The following is a 21,371-nucleotide window of genomic DNA, read 5'->3' as shown; positions in this document are numbered from 1 at the left end:
GATGCTCAGCTTATAGAGCTCCCCTCTTCAGTCCTCAGACACTACCACACGCAATAACTGTAGTGAAGGTAGCCTTGCACATGCATGCACCATTCAGAGGACCCTGCAGTAACATTATGTCCTGATTTACACATTGCCTGGAGGCAGTTCCGAAGTCTCTTTGTGGCATGAACTGCAGCTGATTGATCATACGGTCATGCAGGGTGGCACTTCTCACTCAGAGCAGCTTGCAAGGTGCCAGGCTTCCACTGTGGACTCAAGTATAACTTTCTCAATGCCCTGGCACACATTTTACCATCTTGCTCAAGCCCTCTCAGGGTTTTCCCATCTCTTTCAACCCAGTTTACTCTTCTCCATCTTTCTTTTGGAATCATCCTTTATCAATAAACATGATCGGAGTTCATAAAAAACTTTTTCAGGCAGTTAGGTATCTTCCCCTTCTGCTGGATCCAAGTCAACTCTGTAGATCTGCATTGACGGGGGCTGTCCATGTATGTTGTCCGTTGAAAGCCAAAGTAAATATCACTGGGAGAGGGAGATTTGGTTCTGTTCGTTATTGTTGGCGTGTTCTCGTCGCTGGTAGAAGTAAAAGCAGCACCTTGAGGCACCATTGCACAGTTTGTTACAATCCTGGCATTCACAGTCGCACCTTCACAGTGACTGGCACCAGCGTGCACGATAGGGGAAATTATCATTTCATTTAACTGAAGGCACTGACAGGACACTCCTTTTGACACAGCTGACAAAGACCACTATAGACTTATGCTGGCATGCTGCCCTATTTAACCTGCCATGTTAAGTGGGTTAAACATGAGCACCTGAAGCCTCTCGTGGGTAAGTGACCAGATGAAACCGCAGAGCAGTGGCGCCTACAATTATTCATCACACTAAAGGAAAGGCTTACTGGGGTCAGTCATGACTTTAAAATCCTGAACCTTCTTCCAAACTAAACTCGACGCCCCCCTTAGCGGGGGTAAAGCTACAAGCCTAATACTTCCTTAAATTCAGTCTAGATGTGTACAGCCACTGTAAGGGACTCCTCTATGAGACTGACTGTCCAGTCACTCTTCTCCTCCAACTTCCTTGCATCAGTTCCCTTGTCTCCGTGACTGGAAGCCAGATCAACTCAGAATGAAAATTCTAGGAGCTGCCCTGTGAGGATGGGTCATCGGACCACATTCACACTGCCTGTGCCTTCTCAGCCTTAGACATAAGGGAAACAATGATAAAAGACTCCAGGACTGCCTTTCACCCGCCACATGAAGGAAGTACTACCACACACCTGGGGTATAAGCCAGCAAGAGCTGTCTCCCTTTTCACAGGTTCAACAAGTCTTAAAGATGTTTCCCTGATTGTGTCATGTCTGTTCAGGCAGTATTTGGTCTTCCTTGGACCAGTGATTTTATTGTTTGCGATGAGCAGGCGGATGTGGCAGGCAGATGTCTGACTTCTGAGGAGTAATTGGTGCTTGACCAACCATTTTTAGTTTGTAATCTATGATACATTTTGGTAATCTCTGACCACAGGAATGTGGTCGAGTCCTTTCCCAGTGAGTTAATCTAAGATGTGGTCAGGCTAATGAAGACCTTCTTCTGGGATTCATCATATTAGCAATCGATCCTGGTCCTTTGATGGTGGAAGCTGGGCAACCTTTTGGCTCTGGGCCCTTGTTGCGGGCCCCTTATCAAAGTCATTAGCCTGAGCCAGGGATTTCAGATGCCAGCGAAGTGGTGAGCTCTGGATCAGAGTACCTAATCCCCTGGAAGTCCCTTCCCTGTGCTCAGGCATGAGATCTCAAAGTGACTATCCCACACCAGCAAGGCAGCTCACTGTTTAATAAATGCACCTTCCGCATTATGGCCTGGCATCTTTACATAGTCTTTTTTCTCCATTTGATCCAGTGGCTTCAGACATCCTCCTGCCCCAGTTTCCAGGGCCCTGGAGACTCCAGATGCAGAGTAGTGCTGACCCTGAAGGTTAATCGCCTGACTACAGCAGGGAGGGATGGGTGTGAAGACAGCGGGAACCGGGGGAGGAGGAGGCGGCTTTGTCAAAGGCGCGACAAGCCCTAAGCTCACAGGATAAACACAAAGCCATGGATGTGATTTAATTTGGATCTTCTGGAGAATAATGGCAGCGAAAATGAACCTGAATTAAAAATTACTACTCTATCAATCACCAACAGTTTAACTGTTCTAGTGATTAAAATATCTGTCCTTCCTCACCCTGCTTTCATACCCCTTGTTCACTTATATAATACTTTCCTTATCACCTATAGGACATTCCGTTCACCTGTCATTAGCTCACTCTCGGTATTTACTATCATATACTTCTGCCTGAATCACTACCCTTTGTATATTGCGTAAACACGTCGGTTAATTACTTAACCTCCGCATTGATCTCGTACAAATGTCCGTTAATCATTTAAATCTTCAATTCATTTCTTAAGAACTTCATGGCTCTCTTACCTTCAATAGTCGCTCACACCTTTACAATAACCACATGCATCAATTTTAAATCAGTAAGACGCCTTCACAGAAACTGATTTATAAATTAGTAATGCAACTTAGCAAGTCATTGAAAATTTGTCATAAAAAGCTCACAATCGTCTCTTCATAAACTATTCAGCCAAAAGATACGCTTTTTCAGTAGTGCCATAAAAATTGAAAAAATCTATATTACATTTCATAGAATGCATTACCACATCATGATATACTCTATAATACAACCGTTTTTCTTTCTTTTTGAATAGCATTTTAATTAAATCTTTTTGATTCGATTTTCAAAATGTCCCAAACTTCCTGCGACATAAAATTATCTCATAACCACCAAAATGTTAACACAACAGTACAATAACCGCACCAACAATCACAGAAGCGGCATCACCATCATCCACTGAGAAACCATCCAGTGCACCACCACCACCAAAGATGACACTTCACAAATCATGGAGCGCCTCAGCTTCCAACTCCATGATGGCAGAACGACTATCAGAAGCCCCCAGGCATACAGACCCCCAGGCTCACGCCCCAACCTCTGCAGCGCCATTCCAGAATTCATTGCCTCACCCGCCATTGACTCCAAACACTACATCTTCCTCAGTGACCTCAACTTCCACCTCGATGACCCCAAAAGACATGAACATCCACAACCTCCTGGAAAACATGAGAGGTATCATCCTCACTCAACTGATTACTGACCTCACACACATTGCACGACACATGCTAGACCCATCTTCACTGCCAGCGACAGAGTCAAGTACAGCAAAATCTCCTAACTTACCGGGACCGACCACGCCATGGTCCACTTTACCATCGCAGGAGCACCATACACCACCACCAAGACTCCAAGTTCCTCCTATTGCAGCTGGAACAAAGTGACAGAGAACCAATGGACAGACACCCTCAACATCACCCATCCTAACCTTGCAACCAACCTCAAACAAGCTGCTGAGGACCACTCCACCAGGATCACCAAATGCGCTAACAGAGTCACCCCTATCAAACCCTCCAAGTCCAGTAGATCCACCAAACAAGCCAGCTGGTAAACACCAATACTCAGGACCACGAAACGCAATTGCAAACATCTAGAGAGATGATGGCACACCAGCAAGATCCCACAGACCGAGCCAAGTTCAAATCAGCCCTCAGAAAATTCCACAAACGCATTAAAAGACACTAAAAAACCCACCCTGGCAGACCGCATCAAAGCCAGCTCCAATGACAGCAAAGAACTCTTCAACATTATCAGATCTACAGTTAATTTGAATCTCAACCTCACAGATCTCCACAGCCTCCTCATGCCAACTGACGCCACCCACAACCCTCCACTCAACACATGGGAACAGCTCACCACACAGAGCAACACAGCCATCATGAACTCCATCCATTCTGGAGCACCCATGGGCCCCGGCCCCCATCACTTCTTCAACCTCCGGAGCGAGAATACCAGCGGCAAATTCACCTTCATTCTCAGTTTATCCATCACCATGGTCACCTTCCCCGGTCAACGGAAACACGCAGAGGTCAGATCCCTTCTCAAGAAACCCTCTGCCAACCCCAGTGACCTCAAGCACTACCGCCCAAACCTCGAGAAGGCCATCAGCAGACAATTCACGAAACACCTGGAGGACAACAACCTGCTGGACACCTCTCAGACTGGTTCCATGCCAACCACAGCACCAAGACCGCCCTGATTGCTGCCACAGACGACATCAGAATGCTCCTCGACCAGGGTGACACAGCAGCCCTGATTCTCCTCAACTTTTCAACTGCATTTGACATCATATCCCACCACACCATCATCAAGAGACTCCACCTCGTTGGGATCCAACAAGACATCCTCATATGGATGGCATCCCTCTTCACAGGATGAACCCAGAGAATCCACCTACCACCCAAGATCATCATCTGAGGTGGCCCTCAAGGTTCATACCTCAGCCCCACCCTGTTCAACACCTACATGATGCTCCTGGTCAACATCAGAACCCACAGCCTCAACATAGTTTCCTACGCAGACGACACTCAGCTCATCCTCTTACTCTCAGAAGACCCCTCCACCACCAGGATCAGCTTCCACAACTGCATGATGAGTGCCCCTGAATGGATGAAGACCAACTGCCTGAAGCTCAACACGGACAAGACTGAAGTGCTGATCTTTGGAAACAACACCTCCCCTTGGAACGAGACCTGATGGCCTTCCAAAGGCGGACCCACACCGATGATCCTGGACAGCAAACTCACCATAAAACACCAGATCAATGCAGTTGCCTCTGCTTGCTTCCACACCGTTCGCATTCTTCGAAAGGTCTTCAGATGGGTCCCCATCAACACCAGGAAAACCATCACCAAAACCCCAGTCACCAGCTGCCTCAACCACAGCAACACACTCTATGAAGGAATCACTACCCAACTTTTGAAGAGACTCCAAACGGTACAGAACTCAGCTGCCAGACACATCCTCAACTTCCCCAAACATGCCTATATCACCCCACCTCAGGAACTTCCATTGACTCCCTGTCCAGAAAAGATGCCAATTAAAGATGCTGATACAATCCTTCAAGGCCCTGCACAACTAAGGAGCAGCATGCATCAACCACCGCTGGAACTACCACAAATCCTCCAGGCATCTGTGCTCCACCTCCCTTGCCCTCTATCACACTCCCTGCATCCATTGATGCCACAGCAGAGGGCGCTCCTTCTCCTACCTCACCACTAAGGCCTGGAAAAATCTTCCTCCCCATCTCCGAACAGCAACCCCTTTGACAGACATCAGAAAGGGACTCAATACCTGTCTCTGCGACAAACCGCAGCAGGATCTTAGCACCTTGATACCCTCACGGGTGACTAGCTGTGCTCCACAGATATTGATTGATTGGTTGATTGATTGATAAAAATGTCACATTTTAAGAACAAAGGTTGTAATAACGTAATTTTTTCTTTACAAAACAGGTGGCAGTTCATTAGTACAATGCTGTTAATCGCACATAGTTAGTAAAGCATGTATACTTGTTCCGCGTTTATCTTTTTTATCATTGCCATTATACCTGGAGCATGCGACTCTGGATTGACACTTGTCTGTGTATTGTGTGCCCGCAACAATTCAGGTTCAGAGCTGGCACGCCTGAGCTACTGCAGATTACCCTAAGGTTCTCCACTGAAGGAAAATTAGAAACACCCTTTGCAAACTCTTTTCAACATAAAACTGTAAAATAGTAACAAAATGGTTGCAAATCCTTTACATTAATTTCCCTTTTAACCCTTTAAAATCACTTCCACAGTCTGTAACATAATTCGGTCACAAATGCCACTTCTGAATTATTTGATTTTGCCTAACGTTAAATTTCTCTTTTTAAATGCATGCACCACCTCCATATAGTACGTTATCATCACTCATGAGGGCTATTCTCATTCGTCTGAGATAGTACAGCACATGTAGCTGTCATCACACCTTATCTTCATGGGGTCTGAGTTTAAAGCTACACCACTTTCTTCTGAACAGTCTTTGAAGTTTAATATCCAAAGTCAACTCTTGAGCATCAATCCTGTTCCCCGTGGTCTCCCCAGATATATTCCCAATTGCCAAAGTATGACTCAGGAAGACCATCCGGGTGGCACTCTGGATCCCAAGTCAAGCACCCAGCAGGCTCATTGGGAGGTGCCAATGCCGCAATGACTCCTCTTTCAGTTTTTTAATTCACGCAACACATGCCTTTGGACCTTGAAACACACCATATTTAGGTTGTGTTACTAATTTCAACCACATTCCTATCCCTAATTGACTCTTTCACAATGTATTATAGGATTTGCAGCTGGAATATACTTCAAATCGCACATTCATGTTATGTTTACGACAGGCAAGCATGCCTTCAGAAGATAGCACACAGCCATCATTCATGCTGGCATAAACTGCACAATCTGACATCAAGGTCACCTAAAACCCAGGTCTCTTGTTGGATGAAAGACTTCTGGCAAGACTTGATAACCATACAGTGATAGGTAAAGAAGTAGTTTCATTCACAACAGGTCTACACCAGATAATAAGGTAAATTAAAAAAACTTGTGGTTACACAGGCCAAGTCACAGGTCTTGTTGGGTGTCCCACCATCACTTACTGTCTCCCTCAGACCTAAGCGAATTAGTTTATCTTGATTTCACACCAAGCAAAGCCTTATGTTCCATTTTCTCACCTCCTTTTCCAGGGTCTGGAGGTCCAAGTTTCACTATTGGCAAGTCAGTGTGGCTGCTCTGGGCGCTGGTCTTCAACAACTCGGTGCCCATTGAAAACCCACGAGGCACAACCAGTAAGATAATGGTGCTTGTCTGGGCATTCTTTGCCGTCATATTCCTGGCGAGTTATACAGCAAACCTGGCTGCATTCATGATCCAGGAGCAGTACATTGACACAGTGTCCGGGCTCAGTGACAAGAAGGTAAGGTTTGAAAAGAGTGAAAGAGCCCGAGCAAGTGTGAACAGAGAGTGAGGGCAGTGCAGTCTAACGCTGAAACTTTAAGGGGACTCAGTCGATTCTTTGGGCACACTGACACAGAACTCACTTTCTACATATCTATGTGCAGAGGCAACAGGTACTGGTATAGGTGTGTCACACTTTCTCTACAAGCAAGGCTAATTAAACGTGCTCTGAGGGCAAGGTTTCTTGCAAAAAAAAGTATTTCCCAGGGTCTTAAAGGACCATGTTGCGCAATAAGCATGCTGAAATAGGCAATGGGGAGTGTTTTTTGGGAATCTTAAGTGTGCAAAGAGAGGTCACAGGAAGTAACACTGTGAACTGTAAGCCAGTTAAGAGAGATCACAGGGAGTGGTACTGGGAACAATAAGCATACTAAGAGAGGCCACAGCCAGTGGTACCTGGGAAACATAAACATCCCAAGGTAGGCCACGGGGAGTGGTGTTGAAACCATAAGCATGCTAAGAGAGGCTGTGAGGAGTGGTACCTGGGAACCGTGAGCATGGTAAGAGAGGCCAGTGGGACTGGTATTGTGCGTGAGTGAGTACAGTGAACCTGGTTGCCAGGACAACATTACCTATAGGTTTTCTTGGGTTATGGTGCACATACACATGTTCTTCGATTTGTCTTCTAGTTCCAGAAGCCCCAGGAGCAGTACCCTCCTTTCCGCTTTGGGACAGTCCCCAATGGAAGCACTGAGAGGAACATTCGGAGTAACTACCCGGACATGCACACACACATGGTGAAATACAACCAACGCTCTGTTGAGGACGCCCTGACCAGCCTGAAAATGGGGTATGAAATCAAAGAAACCCAAGAATGCAGCTTCCCCATATCCAGCCTTCTTCGACTTAGGAAAAAGTATACATTTTCACATCTCTCACTGACTGTTGCAGATGGATGGTACAAATGTGTTTAAATAGCATATTCACACACAGTCCTTCCCTCTACCACCTCTGCTTAGTGTCCTGGCCTTCGGGGATCACTCATTGATATGACTGGGGAGATTGTGGGTGTAGCAGCCAATGTAGTAATGTTTACTTAAAACATTAGAAATGGGGTACGAGGCAACTAATCATATTGTAGCCTTGTCCAATAGGCATCAAAAGCTTAATTTAAATAATTACGCCTTCCTGTGACAATATCTCGTGCGAGAATAGAAAGACACAGGTCAAATGTGTTTCTTTACACTAATGATATGACATTAGTGCTTGGAGTCGTGGGTTGAAGCTTCAAGCTCCAAATTAAGATTTAAGCCCATATTCATGGAATTTTTGCTGTATGCAAATGAAAACGATCTCGAGGAAATATAGAAACAAACTGTTGCATTTCACATAAGGACATAGAATTTATAGCACAGACGAAAAACAACATAAAATTGAGAACTAGAGGCCACTTAATTCCTGAGACGGAGTGCCACATCCTGTCTTCCTACACCTGGCTTAGGTCTGCCCCTTGTACATATATTCTGGGACCACTCGCATCATACCTCAAAAGACACGGGACACGGGTCCGTAAAGATCTAGACCCAAAAAACACTTTACGAAGTTTTCTTAAACTACTCCCATGCAACTCTGAACGCTTCATCGCAGTGGCACTGCTGCTAGAGAAGCGCAAAGTCTCAATCCACTGGTATAGGAGCACTGCCCCTGTGGAAGGGGACTGGAGACAAGATGCGGCCACATGTAGCGATGCCGCGGCGCACCTAGTAACTACTGCAACACAGGCATCTAGGCCCAAAGGTGTTTGAGACTCACTGAGTCGGGCCTGAAGCAACAGATAAAGATAGCAATAGATCTGATTGTATTACTACTTCTTCCAGGCAGGGTTAAATTACTGGGGACATGCTCAGCTCACCGCATTGGTGCACTTCCTTACTGGAGAAGGGAGGACCTCGTTTACCCTGGGGGATGAGACATTCCGATTGATGTAATGGTCTTTAAATTCACTTAGGACCTCCTAATGTTTGTTATATTATTGATATGCGATACCCTGACTGTATATGGCTGGGACAGCATCTCCTTCTATGTAATTCCATTCTCTCTCTGATCATGCTTGTTTATTAAAAAATACACATAAATAAAAACTAAAATAAAGCCCTCGTTCTAAGGGATAACGAGTGAATACCAATGCAGCGTTACCGAACCCAAAGTAATTTAGGGCCCCATTTTCGAGGAAGTGGAGCAGCACGGCACTGAGCTGTGTCACTTCAGAAACGCAGGGATGTGCCATGGGATGTGCTGTATTTACCAAAATTCGGCGCACTTCTGTATTTCCCCTAGTGCTGGCACTAAATTTAGCTGCCTAGTGCCAATGCTGGCACCCTTCCACTATGGCACAAGTGTGCCTCGGTTGAGGGGAAAAATTGTTTATGTGCAGGAAGGTGTCCCTTCCTGCACATAAACAATAAATCATTGTGTTTTGCTCTTTCTATGTGTGCTGCATTCAGAAAAAGCAAAAACGAGGAGAAATAAAAGTATTTCTCTTTGTTGCGCCACTCTAACGCAACACCTGGGGTGGTGTTAGTTTTTGGTGCTGCCTCAGATTTACGATTTTTCATAAATCTGGGGCAGTGTCAAAAGCAATGGGTGTTGTGTGGAAAGGCCCACAGCAACACCCATTGCACGTCCCTCTGCTGCAGAAAACTGTGTCGGGGAGCCCATATTTACAAGGCTGCATTAAGCCATGGAAAGTGGTTTAGCGTCGCCTTGTAAATATGGAAATGGGCACAGCGCCACCAGAGCGTCGCTGAAAGTGATACTTAAGTGGCGCTAAGGGCTTGCAAAAAAGCCCCTTTGTCTTGTGGTGTGTGCAATACAGGAAAATTAAACATAAACAATTACCTATACTTGGGGAAAAGTCATTCAAAGGTGCGGGGAAAACAAAGCTGACCTGAGAAATGAGGAATTATCGCAGGAACTGGTGTTTCCATGTCAGATTCCACATTATATCCTCACTTTGGGGCTATTCCCCACCTGCAATATTCACCAACTTTTTGCAAATGACACATGCAGAACAGTAATACTGAGGGGCTTGCTTGCAAGCCCCTGTGATGCAGGGCGGCGCAGCACGTGTCTTGCTGCATCGCCCTGCACCACTGGAAATGGGCAGAAATGCACCATTTCTACAAGATAGGGTGCATTTCTGTCCTCTCCTCCTGCACTGGGGCTAAAATTAGCTGCCTAGTATCAACGCAGGCACCCTTGCACCATAGTCCAAGGGTACCTGTGTTGCAGGGAATGATTGTTTATGTGCAGGAATCAATATGGTGTTTTACTTTTTCCATGTGTGCTGCAGTATGCACTATAACTCAACCCCTGGGGTTGGGTCAGTTTTTGGCACTGCCTTAGATTTGTGATTTCTCGTAAATCTGGGGCAGTGTCAAACGCAATGCCCCTCTGTCGCAAAAAATGCATTAGGGGGACCATACTAACAAGGTGACGTTAAGCCACGCAATGTGGCTTAGTCCCGCCTTGTAAATGTGGAAATGGGCACAGCACCACTCTGCTGAAAGTGATGCTCCAGAGGCGCTAGGGGCTTGCAAATAAACCCTTATTCAGCCGCTATTTGTGGTTACCGGCTGAACAGTACTAACCATAAACTTGGAAGCAGAGCTTTAGGATGAAATGGGCAAACCACAAACTCCAAGTGACCCAGTTTCTTATCTATAAATTGACTTGACATTCATGCACATTTTAAATGACTTGAGGCACTAAATACCCAGGCTACATTTTCCACCCTTTCTATCTTGAATTCAGAAGCTTTTGACTTTGTCATCTTCAAATTGGAAATGTAGAAATGGTTTGAATTAAGGTGGTGCATTGTATCAGCCACATCCAACTGCCACAAAGCTCTGTCATTCTTTGATTTCTCATCTTAGTGACCCGTTCACTGCCTTCTCCCTAGTTACTGATCCTTTGCTGGGTGACCTAAGTCCCACCTTTATTGTTCTAGGAAGCTGGATGCCTTCATTTACGATGCTGCTGTCTTAAACTACATGGCTGGAAAGGATGAGGGCTGCAAGCTGGTGACCATTGGCAGCGGGAAGGTATTTGCCACCACAGGCTATGGCATTGCCCTCCAGAAGGACTCCAGGTGGAAGCGGGCAATTGACCTGGCACTGCTGCAGTACCTGGGAGATGGTGAGATCTAGGCCACTGGCCTATCCTTCAAAGAATATGTAGATCAGAAGTAAACATTGACCTCTATAGGTAGTGACTAGTGAGTGCGATGGCGGGGGGAGGTGGTACCACTTGTTATATCTGATCTGTCTCACTATCTTCTGCATACAAAGTAAAATGTCTATTGGATTTTTTTAGTGAACCGTTCGATACTCAAGGCTTTGGCATCTATGAATGGGTTTCTTCTCTTCAGTTATATGTGATAATGCATCATGGCTGCTGGTGATAGCCATCTGAGTTTTTTTTACTTCTGGTGGCAATGCCTCCAGGTTGGTTGGCTTTTTTGTATTTACATCTGCCTGATTATTTATCTGTATCATGTTAAACACCTACTCATACTTTAGTCACCATTTGTGATCATATTTGCTCACTGGGGCTTGTCGAGTTCATGCTTACTAGCTGTGGGAATTTCCTGGTAGTTCCAGGACATTCCGTGGTTGCTGGGTTCAATTATAACAATGAGAACTCCCTGGTGCTATAGGGCTCCACTTCCCCATTAAACCTGAAACTGAGCACCACGTAGACCCTCTTAGTACCTTGGCCTCAGTATAAGGAAGTCAAGCAGCCTACGGTTTACTCTGGGAGGAGGTGTGGTAGAAACTCAGAGCTCAATAATTTATATAATAACAATCAATAAATCATTGTCCAGCCTGTGCTTTATTGAGAAAAGAAACATACATCTGTATGCTACACAGGAAATTTGGATGGTAGAAGAAAAAATCCTGGGGGACTAGCAGTTTTCTAGATAAAGTGAATGCACGATATATTTAACCCTCCTCTGTCTGGGTTGCAGAGCACAGTGTTATTCATCTGTCCCCAGGACTACTAATAGGCCAATGCTGAAATCATTAAAAGTCTTCTGGTCTTGGAATTAATGGTGTAGCTGCCCCAGTTCATTTTAAAATCTGTTGTGTCCCTGGTTGTGTACAGTACCTTGACTTAGTTGTGGGGTAGTGACAGCCAGCTCTGGTAATGCACTGCTCTTCTAATGTGTGCATGTGCGCGATAGCTTCAAGTGCAGAGGCTTTGAGCAAACTGTCCTGCTGTCTTCTGTGGTGGCCTCTGGTGCCACAGTAGAGCTCAGGAATGCGTCTTCTGATTGAAGAGGAAGGGGTTGCAGCTTTGCCTGTTTGTGCCATGACCATGAGGAGGACTATAAATACCAACAAGGCCTGGGCCCCTGGAGGCCCTCAATTTATGTGTCAATTTACCTCACCTGAAGTGGTTCTAGCGCTATGAAGCATGTCACCCGTTCCTGCAGTGTGAGTTGCTGCTTTGCTTGAGGACTGCAACCACCAACAAGCCCGGGCCCCTGGAGGCAACCTTCTCAATTTACCTGACCTGAAGTGTTTCCAGCACTATAACTAGCGTTGGCCATTGCTGCAGTGCAGGATGCACACAGGACGTGGCTGGGCTGTGCCAGTCAGAGCCCGGAAGAAAACAAGTGCTCCCTCTTGGTTTGTCGATCTGACGGTGAGGTGGAGAAGATACCTGTTGCTTTGAAGGCCTACCCTTTTTTCTTTAGCCGGACGATGTTTTACAGCGGTGATAAGACTGGAAGGGTGCCGACAGGATCTGTTTCATTTCTCGCCTGCAGTTGTTACAACTGTCTGGTAGGAAACGTATTATTCCTGCAATCAGATCCAAACTGCACTGAGTTGTTTATATTGTGTTTACTCTGTCTACTCGGGGTCAGCTTGTGGGTCTGACATGGGGAAGCGTAAGGTTACAAATAATCCTGTCATAATCATGGATGCCTTTTTGAACAGGGACGTGGACATCCTTGATATAGAAACTGAACTGGCCACTCGCAGGCTTTCTCGCCCCCCCGACATTAAATCTGCTCTCTGAATTGCTGGGTACATCTTCATCCTCATCTGCTTCCACTGATGCCGGTCCAGGACTGATTTCTTCCTTGCCCCTAATGAGTTGCATACGGGAAGGCTATCCATCTGTATCCCCAGACCTGGGAGAACCCTTACTTGTCAGTCCTTGGGCTTCTGGCAGTTGAGTGGGAGCAGCCGTTTCAGAAGTTTCAGAGAGGGTCTTCAGAGCAACTAGAAAGAGAGAGATACTGGAGCCGATTGGAAAATCCAAGCACCCAGGGCCAATTCGGGTCAGCCACTGAGGGCTGACATTCCCGAGGTTGTGGGGCAAGTTAATATGGAAACCTTGGTGGATTTTGTTTTATCTATTATATTTGCTGCATTGGATGCAAAGTTAGAGCCTATTTGTCAGTGTTTGACGGCCATGGAGATGGAACTCCTACGTAGCATTTGAGAGCCGTCATGACCGCCCTCACCTCAGTCCCTGCTTGCTTCCCTACCACTGTTATGCCATGTACCATACAGCCTGTTGCAGGGTGAAAAGATTGGCTAACGGCTGTCGAGCCGGCGAGGGACGGTGGGTTGGTGGATATAGAGAGTGTTGGACTGTTTTGCTCATGCAGGTTCATCCCCTATCTTTTCTCCTACTGCCTCCTATTTTTCTGACCTGTTGCTGTTGGCTTTTGAACTCTGAGCACTTTACCACTGCTAACCAGTGCTAAAGTGCATATGCCCTCTGTGTAAATTGTATGTAATTGGTTTATCCATGATTGGCATATTTGATTTACTAGTAAGTCCCTAGTAAAGTGCACTAGAGGTGCCAGGGCCTGTAAATCAAATGCTACTAGTAGGCCTGCAGCACTGGTTGTGCCACCCACATAAGTAGCTCTGTAATCATGTCTCAGACCTGCCACTACAGTGTCTGTGTGTGCAGTTTTAACTGTAAATTCGACTTGGCAAGTGTACCCACTTGCCAGGCCTAAACCTTCCCTTTTCTTACATGTCAGACACCCCTAAGGTGGGCCCTAGGTAGCCCCAAAGGCAGGGTGCAGTGTACGGTTCAGGTAGGACATATAGGGGGTGATTCTGATTCTGGCGGGCGGCGGAGGCCGCCCGCCAGAATTCCGCCCCCATTATACCGCTCCGCGGTCAGAAGACCGCGGAGGGTATTATGAGTTTTTCCCTGGGCTGGCGGGCGGTCTCCAAAAGACCGCCCGCCAGCCCAGGGAAAAACTCCCTTCCCACGAGGATGCCGGCTCGTAATCGAGCCGGCGGAGTGGGAAGGTGCGACGGGTGCAGTGGCACCCGTCGCGTATTTCAGTGTCTGCAAGGCAGAAACTGAAATACTTTGCGGGGCCCTCTTACGGGGGCCCCTGCCGTGCCCATGCCATTGGCATGGGCACGGCAGGGGCCCCCAGGGGCCCCGCGACCCCCCCTACCGCCATCCTGTTCATGGCGGCTTTCCCGCCATGAACAGGATAGCGGTAGGGGGGGTCAGAATCCTCATGGCTGCGGAGCACGCTCCGCAGCCATGGAGGATTCAAACGAGCAGCGGAAAGTCAGCGGGAGACCGCTGACTTTCCGCTTCTGACCGCGGCTGAACCGCCGCGGTCAGAATGCTCGTTGGAGCACCGCCAGCCTGTTGGCGGTGCTCCCGTGGTCGGTGGCCCTGGCGGCCACCGGCCGCCAGGGTCAGAATGACCCCCATAGTGATGTGTTTTATATGTCCTGACAGTGAAATATTGCTCAATTCGTTTTTCACTGTTGCAAGGCCTGTCCCTCTCATAGGTTAACATGGGGCCTACCTTTAAATCTGATTAAAGTGTAGATTCCCTTTGGGAGTGGATGGGCATGTGGAGTTTGGGGTCTCTGAGCTCACAATTTAAAAATAATTTTTTTAGTAAAGTTGATTTTAACATTGTGTGTTTGAAAATGCCACTTTTAGAAAGTGAGCATTTTCTTGCTTATACCATTTCTGTGACTCTGCCTGTTTGTGGATTCCCTGTCTGGGTCAGTTTGACAGTTGGGCTGGCTGCACCTCACACTAGACAGTGACACAAAAGGAGCTGGGGTGTAGTCTGCATTTCCTGATGAGCCATCTGTGCTAGGAGGGTGGGGAGGAGTGGTCACTTAAACCTGAAAGAGCTGTGCCTGTCCTCACACAATGCCGTCTCCAACCCCCTGGTGAGTGTCTGGGGCCTGGTCTGGGAATGGCAGGATTTCACATTCAAAAGAGACTTTACTTTGAAGTAGGCCTACTTTAAAGGAGAAATTGGGTATAAGAAGAGCACCCAAAACCACAGACTAGAGAACACATCTGGAAACAAGAGGAATCTCTGCATGGAGAAGAGCTGAAGAGCTGAGGAGAAGTGCTGCCCTGCCTGTGACTGTGTTTTGTGGAGCTATCCTGCAGTTGCTGCTTCTGCCAGTGTAAGAGGGCAAAGACTGGACTTTGTGTGCCTTCCATCTTTTGAAGAAATCTCCAAGGGCTTGATTTAGAGCTTGCCTCCTGTTGTTTGAAGTCTCAGGGACAGCATAGACTTCTCTCTGCCAGCACCTGGAATCTCTGGAGAGACTCCAGCTCTGACAAGTGGTGCCCTATCCAGTCCCTGGGCCCTTGAAAGGAAAGCTGGTGTAAATCCAAGGAAATCGACTTCGGACGACTTCGGACCGCCGCCGCTGCTGAATCCGGTGACGCCGCCTGCAACCGACTCCGTGATCTTCGCTGGAACGCGACGACCTTCGCAGGCCCGACTCCGCTGCAGCCCCGCTGAAGTCTGCGACTCCATGGAAGTCGCCGCACCACATCATGACCGACACCGCACGAAGTGCGTAGATTCAACGTTTCGCTCAGACGCCCCGATCACCGACTTCGCGCATCAACTTGTTTTCACTCTTCAGCAAAGGTACTGTACTTGGGGGTCTATGCGACTCCATGTCCGGTGCCACTGGTGTCGGCTTGTTGGGAACGACTCCGTCACGACGCCGTGTTAACACCTCATCAAAGCATTTTGTGTTTCTAAGCACTATTTTTGAGTTTAATCTTTAAAAATTCATAACTTGACACGTGTATGTCGGATTTTTGTCGTTTTGGTCTTGTTTTGTTTAGATAAGTATTTCCTATTTCCCTAAACTGGTGTTGTGTCATTTTGTAGTGTTTTCATTAAGTTACTGTGTGAGTTGATACAAATACTTTACACCTAGCACTCTGAAGTTAAGCCTACTGCTCTGCCAAGCTACCAAGGGGGTAAGCAGGGGTTAGCTGAGGTTGATTCTCTTTTACCCTGACTAGAGTGAAGGTCCTTGCTTGAATAGGGGACAACCTGACTGTCAACCAAAGATCCCATTTCTAACAGAGAGTGTTAGCACCTTAGCCCCCATCTCTACAGGGAGTAGTGTCCCTCAACTACGCATTTTATATGCCCTGGCTTAAGTATATCAGGGACCCCTTTCAGAAATTAGCCAGGGATGGCCTGTTTAGTTCACCAGATGGGATTTGTATGGCCAATAACATGTTGGTCAAAGAACATTCTTTTAGACAAAGGTCTATGAATAGGGAAGGGACTGCACTTGCAAAGCCCTCTGTCCATCGACATATCATGTTGAAGACAGTGCCACTACAGAACCTTATCTCCTTTTTGTTAAGGACAGGTATGATTGATTCCTGTTATGAGGCTCCGATTGGACCTATTGCTCTATTTGTTAGCTTATCTTCAGGGTAAGAATAGGGGGCATAAATTCTCATCCTGTGGCTGTGACAGTAGGTCTCAGCAGGATATGAAGCATTGTACCATGTTCTGTAATTTTTATGTGATGCCCCGGAAGGCATATCTTGTTACTGTCTTGAATAGGGCAAATTTCTCTCAAGTTAGACCGGCTCTTAAGTATTTACAGATGCTTTCGGGGGCAATTATCCTTAGTGTACTTAGTTTCCTGAAAGTCGCTGTAAGGTTGAGGAACAGTAGTGATTATGGCCCTTATGAGTTTTAGGCATTAATCATTTCCCATATAATAATGTCTAACTGTTTTTACACATTTATTTTTGCTGATGTTTTATGTAACTTTTTCTATCTGTATTTATTGTTGATTTTATCATATGTTTTGTTTGTATCTGCTTTTATGGTTTGGATTTTCAAAACCAAATAAAGTAAATTTGATTGATTGATTGATCGATTGAAGAGGAAGGACTGAACCCTACCATGCAGATGGCACATTCACTTGTGCTCAATGTGACAATAGAAATCTTCTGTGTAGGTATATTCCTTAGGTCCAGATTTAAGCCCACCACGTTAGTAATTGGAAAACCAAACAGGTCAATGCAGTGATTCTTGTCAAGCATTTGCAATGATCAAGCACCAACTGCAGTTGTACTGGTAACTAGCGTCAAGCCATCACAACTCCTAAGTCTTCAGGTGAGGTAACCACAGAAACACAAATGTCTTTTTGTGGTGCTAAGTAGACACAAGTGCTTCTGGGTCTTCCTATGAATCCACTGAGCACAGCTGCAATTTTTCTGGTGGTGCCAAACTGCCACAGGTTTGCAGAGCAAGTTGTTTCACTCCTGGGCCTGCTGGGGAGGGACTAATGTGCAAGGCCCTTTGCAATTTCTTCATTGGTTACAGTGGGCCAACACTTACTCCTCCTACTTAGCTCTTTGAGCCCTCCTCTTCTAAGCAGTCTGTCCTTTGTGTAGGGATACCTTCAGTACCCTCTTAAGCATTCGCTTGAGTGAGTGGAACTGCAAGGCAGCTGTCTCTGGCAGGATACAGATATCCCAGGTTTCTGGTCCCCAAACAGACAAATGGAGTTGGTAGTCAGTGACTCCAAACATGAAGCTCAAATGGCTTTCTCAGTCTCCCCTGGTGTGGGTTCCAGATACTGGATGAAAAGCACAAAGACTTGTAGTTTCTGTCTCACACTTACACTTTATAGATATAATTTCCATATTGCACCACTCCATTTCTGCAACGTTCTTCATGCAGTTCCTGAATGTTGTGTATTTTTCCTAGACTGTCAAGCCACCAATCTTTGTCCTCCACTGTCAGCTGGCATGTGAGGTAGGGATGAAGCTCCTTGTTGGAGGATGACCAAGATAAAGGCACACAAGAGGCAGGGGCTCCCTCACTCAACTACCTCCAAACAAAGGAAGACTCTGGTAGCTATCCTCCATATCATAGAGTCTAGTTCACCACAGCGGGCCCAAGGAATGCTGTGGAGAAGACCTGCAATTCATATTGCTGTTTGACAGTCTTTCCAACCACCATTTTATGCAACACTTATGTGTGAAACCAAAATCGATCATTTGGCTGCAACATAGATGCACAGGACACCTGCACATCCTACTGAGCCTACAGACAATGACCATTCAACTGAGATCCGTGTCTCACATGGAGGCAGTGAAGGACCTGGCTGAGGTGGACCGAAAAACTAATTTAAATTGTTTTCCTTCCTCTATAGTCATCTCTGCCACCACATTCCGTTCTCCACAGCCCAGTGTGCTGATAGTAGTCATGCTCAGCAAAAAAGATGGCACGTGATGTGCCACTCCAGACCACAGAGCCTGTCTTTGGGGGCACAGTCCAAGTCACAGTGGACCGTCAGCACACACATAGGGTTGTTGAGTATGCTAAGGCAAAATGAATAGATACTTGGAATGAGAAATGTAGGGCAGGGGTGTACAGCACCACAGTCATGCAGGGGACCTTTTGTGTTCCAACACAGGGTTTTTGTTGGTCATATCCATACTGATTTTGCAATTTTGTTTAGTATGGGTAATAGCAGCCAGTGATTCATCTTCTTGTCAATCCAATCTATGATTTTTGGCACTTTTCACATTTCACACAGACAACTGCTGGCCTTGGCTTATTCTTTGGTGAGGTCCTTTTACTCACTTTTGACTTAAGGATGGAGTTGCACTAAAGGTGTAGCGCAAAAAACACGTGCTGCAGAACAACAGCCACTTATATGCTGGTTGTTTATGTTGTTCCTATGGTAAAAGATTACTGTGATCGGCAGTATAAATACACATTGTGGTGTACTGGCGTACATTCAGGAATTGTGCGTGACACGCATTATATACAATTCCTGAAATTGTGCATAATTAAAATTTTGTCGAGGCCTATTAATAAACTGAAATGTGTTAATCATAACTCCTTGATAGGATGGGAATTCTTGTATCTCAGTGTAAAGAGCTCTATTTTATGGGTGCTCTCTCCAACGCAGGAGATGTTGCCACCGTGCTAGTAAATAAAGCTAGAAACTGTCAAGGGCTATTCAAAATGATGTCTAGTGCAATAAGAAAGCAAAAGCGCATCAAAAAAGAAATGCTACCGAGGTGACAGAATGAGAGGCCAAAGGAACAGGGAAGCTATCGTCGTTTCTCATTTTTATTTTCCATAATGGGTGTTCATGTACTTCATGTTAAGATGGTGCCTCTAGGACGGTGCATTGTACAGACTGTGCAGTGCTGAATTAAAGGATTCTGATTTAACCTAGCATGCAATCGAGGTTTGTAGGTAGTTGCCAGGTAGGCTTGTAAAGCGCATGTTCACCACTTTAACCTGCTTAGTGGTGAAAGAACGTGATTATTGTTATGTGCTACCCATCTGGATGGTTCTTCAGTTATCTATTGATGGATCAAACCCTCACCACATAATTTGTTGTTCTTGTTTAGATATTTCAAAGTGCTGTGCCCTCATGTTCCTTTGTGTAAAATATAGGGGCATAATTTAAAAGAAAGTGGCGCATCGGTCCTGATGCGCCACAATTCTTGTATCCCCCTGCACCTACCTAATAACACCATGGTTGCGCCGTATTTACAATACGGGGCACCATGCAGTCATTACGACAACAGCGTCAAACGTTTTGCCACTGTTGTGGCGCTTTGCTGCACTAGGGCCAATAATTTTGGCGCTAGTGCAGTAAAGCACACGGAAGCCCACAGGCCAATACAGGAGCATCACTTTAACGCCTGCCTCGGGCAGGCGCTAAAAATTACGGAAAAAATGGAGCAGTGAAATCTTGTAAATTTCCCTGCACCATTTTTTTCAGGCCTCCCAGCGGGCAAACGCCCCCCTTGCATACATTATGCCTGGCACAGGCATAATGAGGCGCAAGGGGTTACAAAGTGGCACAATTCATGCATTGCACCAATTTGTAAAGATGGCGCAGGGGAATGGCCTCCGTAACGCCGCCTTAGTGTAAACAAATTACGCTAGGGTGACGTAAGGCAGAGGTAGGGCTTGAAAGTATGCCCCATATATTTTTACCTTTTCCATAAAAAGTCACTCATTTACTCACACAGTCCCACAATAGGGCATTACAGAATCCTGGCTCATCCAATCAGTGGTTTCACAGAGGAGAACCTTTTTGTATTTGAATATATGATGATTGTGTTGTCATGGTAACTAATATGTTTACACCTGACACTATATTGTCATATGGAGGTATAATCAATCACTCTTTCATGTGTTATGTTGTCTTTCTTATTGTCTGAGAGGACAAGTGTACCATCAGGTGTAGCATGCACATGCAAGAAAGTGCAAGAAAGTGGAAACCCAGACACTGAAGTGAATGGAAACCTTGTTAGCAAGACTGCTGATTATTTCTTCTGTGGCATTGCCATTTTGTAAATGGTAGGTGAGGGGCTGGGCCTATATTTGGCTGTCTATAATTACTGCTTCACAAATGAATGGTGAGAACCAGTTGCAGAGATCTCACACTTCGTTGTGCCCTTGTTTTGGATAAACCTGCTCGGACCCAGTATCAGTACATAAAGGCAGTGTCTAAGGAGCTGCACAAAAGTACTTTTAAAAGAGAGCCAATCCAAACTGGTTCTGAAACATTACATAGTGGCTCCACATCCCTTATCACCTGAAGTCTGCACTTTCTGCTGCAGACGATGCGGGTCTGCCTAGAGGCTGTAAAGCTGTCTAGGTGCTCAGAGAGTGAAGGAGTGTGCCCGGCACTATAGAAGAAGAGTCGGTGCTTGAGGAGAAGCCCAGCATGTTCCTGGTGGCCAAAGGCAGAGAGGGTCTGCCAAGGAGCAACCCATATGTGAAAAGGGTCTCCTAATTGGCTCAGATCATGAACCACATCAAGCCATCTACAGAAAGCAAGCAATGACTGAGATCAGCAGCCTGCCATTGCTGAGAGACTGGTGCTGCTGCTGACATTGAAACCCCAGCACTCCATCATTGCATATTGTGTGACCTGATCAACTCGGAGGCCGCAACCACTAAAGTAATCCAGTGATTAAAGCACTTTATTTAATCACTGGACTGAGCAACACATTATTGTGTCTATTGTGCCCATTGATTGACTACTGTGCTCTGAGCCCTCCCTACACAAAAACCTCAGTAAAAAGTAATTGACTGTTTGCCGTCACTACTCTGAGAGT

General features: G+C 46.1%; 1 protein-coding gene across 1 annotated transcript in view; it reads left to right on the top strand.

Moving 5' to 3' along the window:
* GRIN2C (glutamate ionotropic receptor NMDA type subunit 2C) overlaps positions 1 to 21,371 on the top strand; it is a 305,458-nt gene that overhangs the window by 243,968 nt on the left and 40,119 nt on the right. The window contains exons 9-11 of the mRNA XM_069200091.1: positions 6,701 to 6,930; positions 7,601 to 7,761; positions 10,921 to 11,108. Of these exons, the coding sequence (XP_069056192.1) occupies positions 6,701 to 6,930; positions 7,601 to 7,761; positions 10,921 to 11,108 (579 nt within the window). The remainder of the gene's footprint in view (positions 1 to 6,700; positions 6,931 to 7,600; positions 7,762 to 10,920; positions 11,109 to 21,371) is intronic.

The sequence above is a fragment of the Pleurodeles waltl genome, chromosome 7 (assembly GCF_031143425.1).
Source record: "Pleurodeles waltl isolate 20211129_DDA chromosome 7, aPleWal1.hap1.20221129, whole genome shotgun sequence".
NCBI lineage: Eukaryota > Metazoa > Chordata > Amphibia > Caudata > Salamandridae > Pleurodeles > Pleurodeles waltl.
The sequence above is the reverse complement of the archived record's forward strand: the minus strand, read 5'-3'. Positions and strand labels throughout refer to the sequence as shown.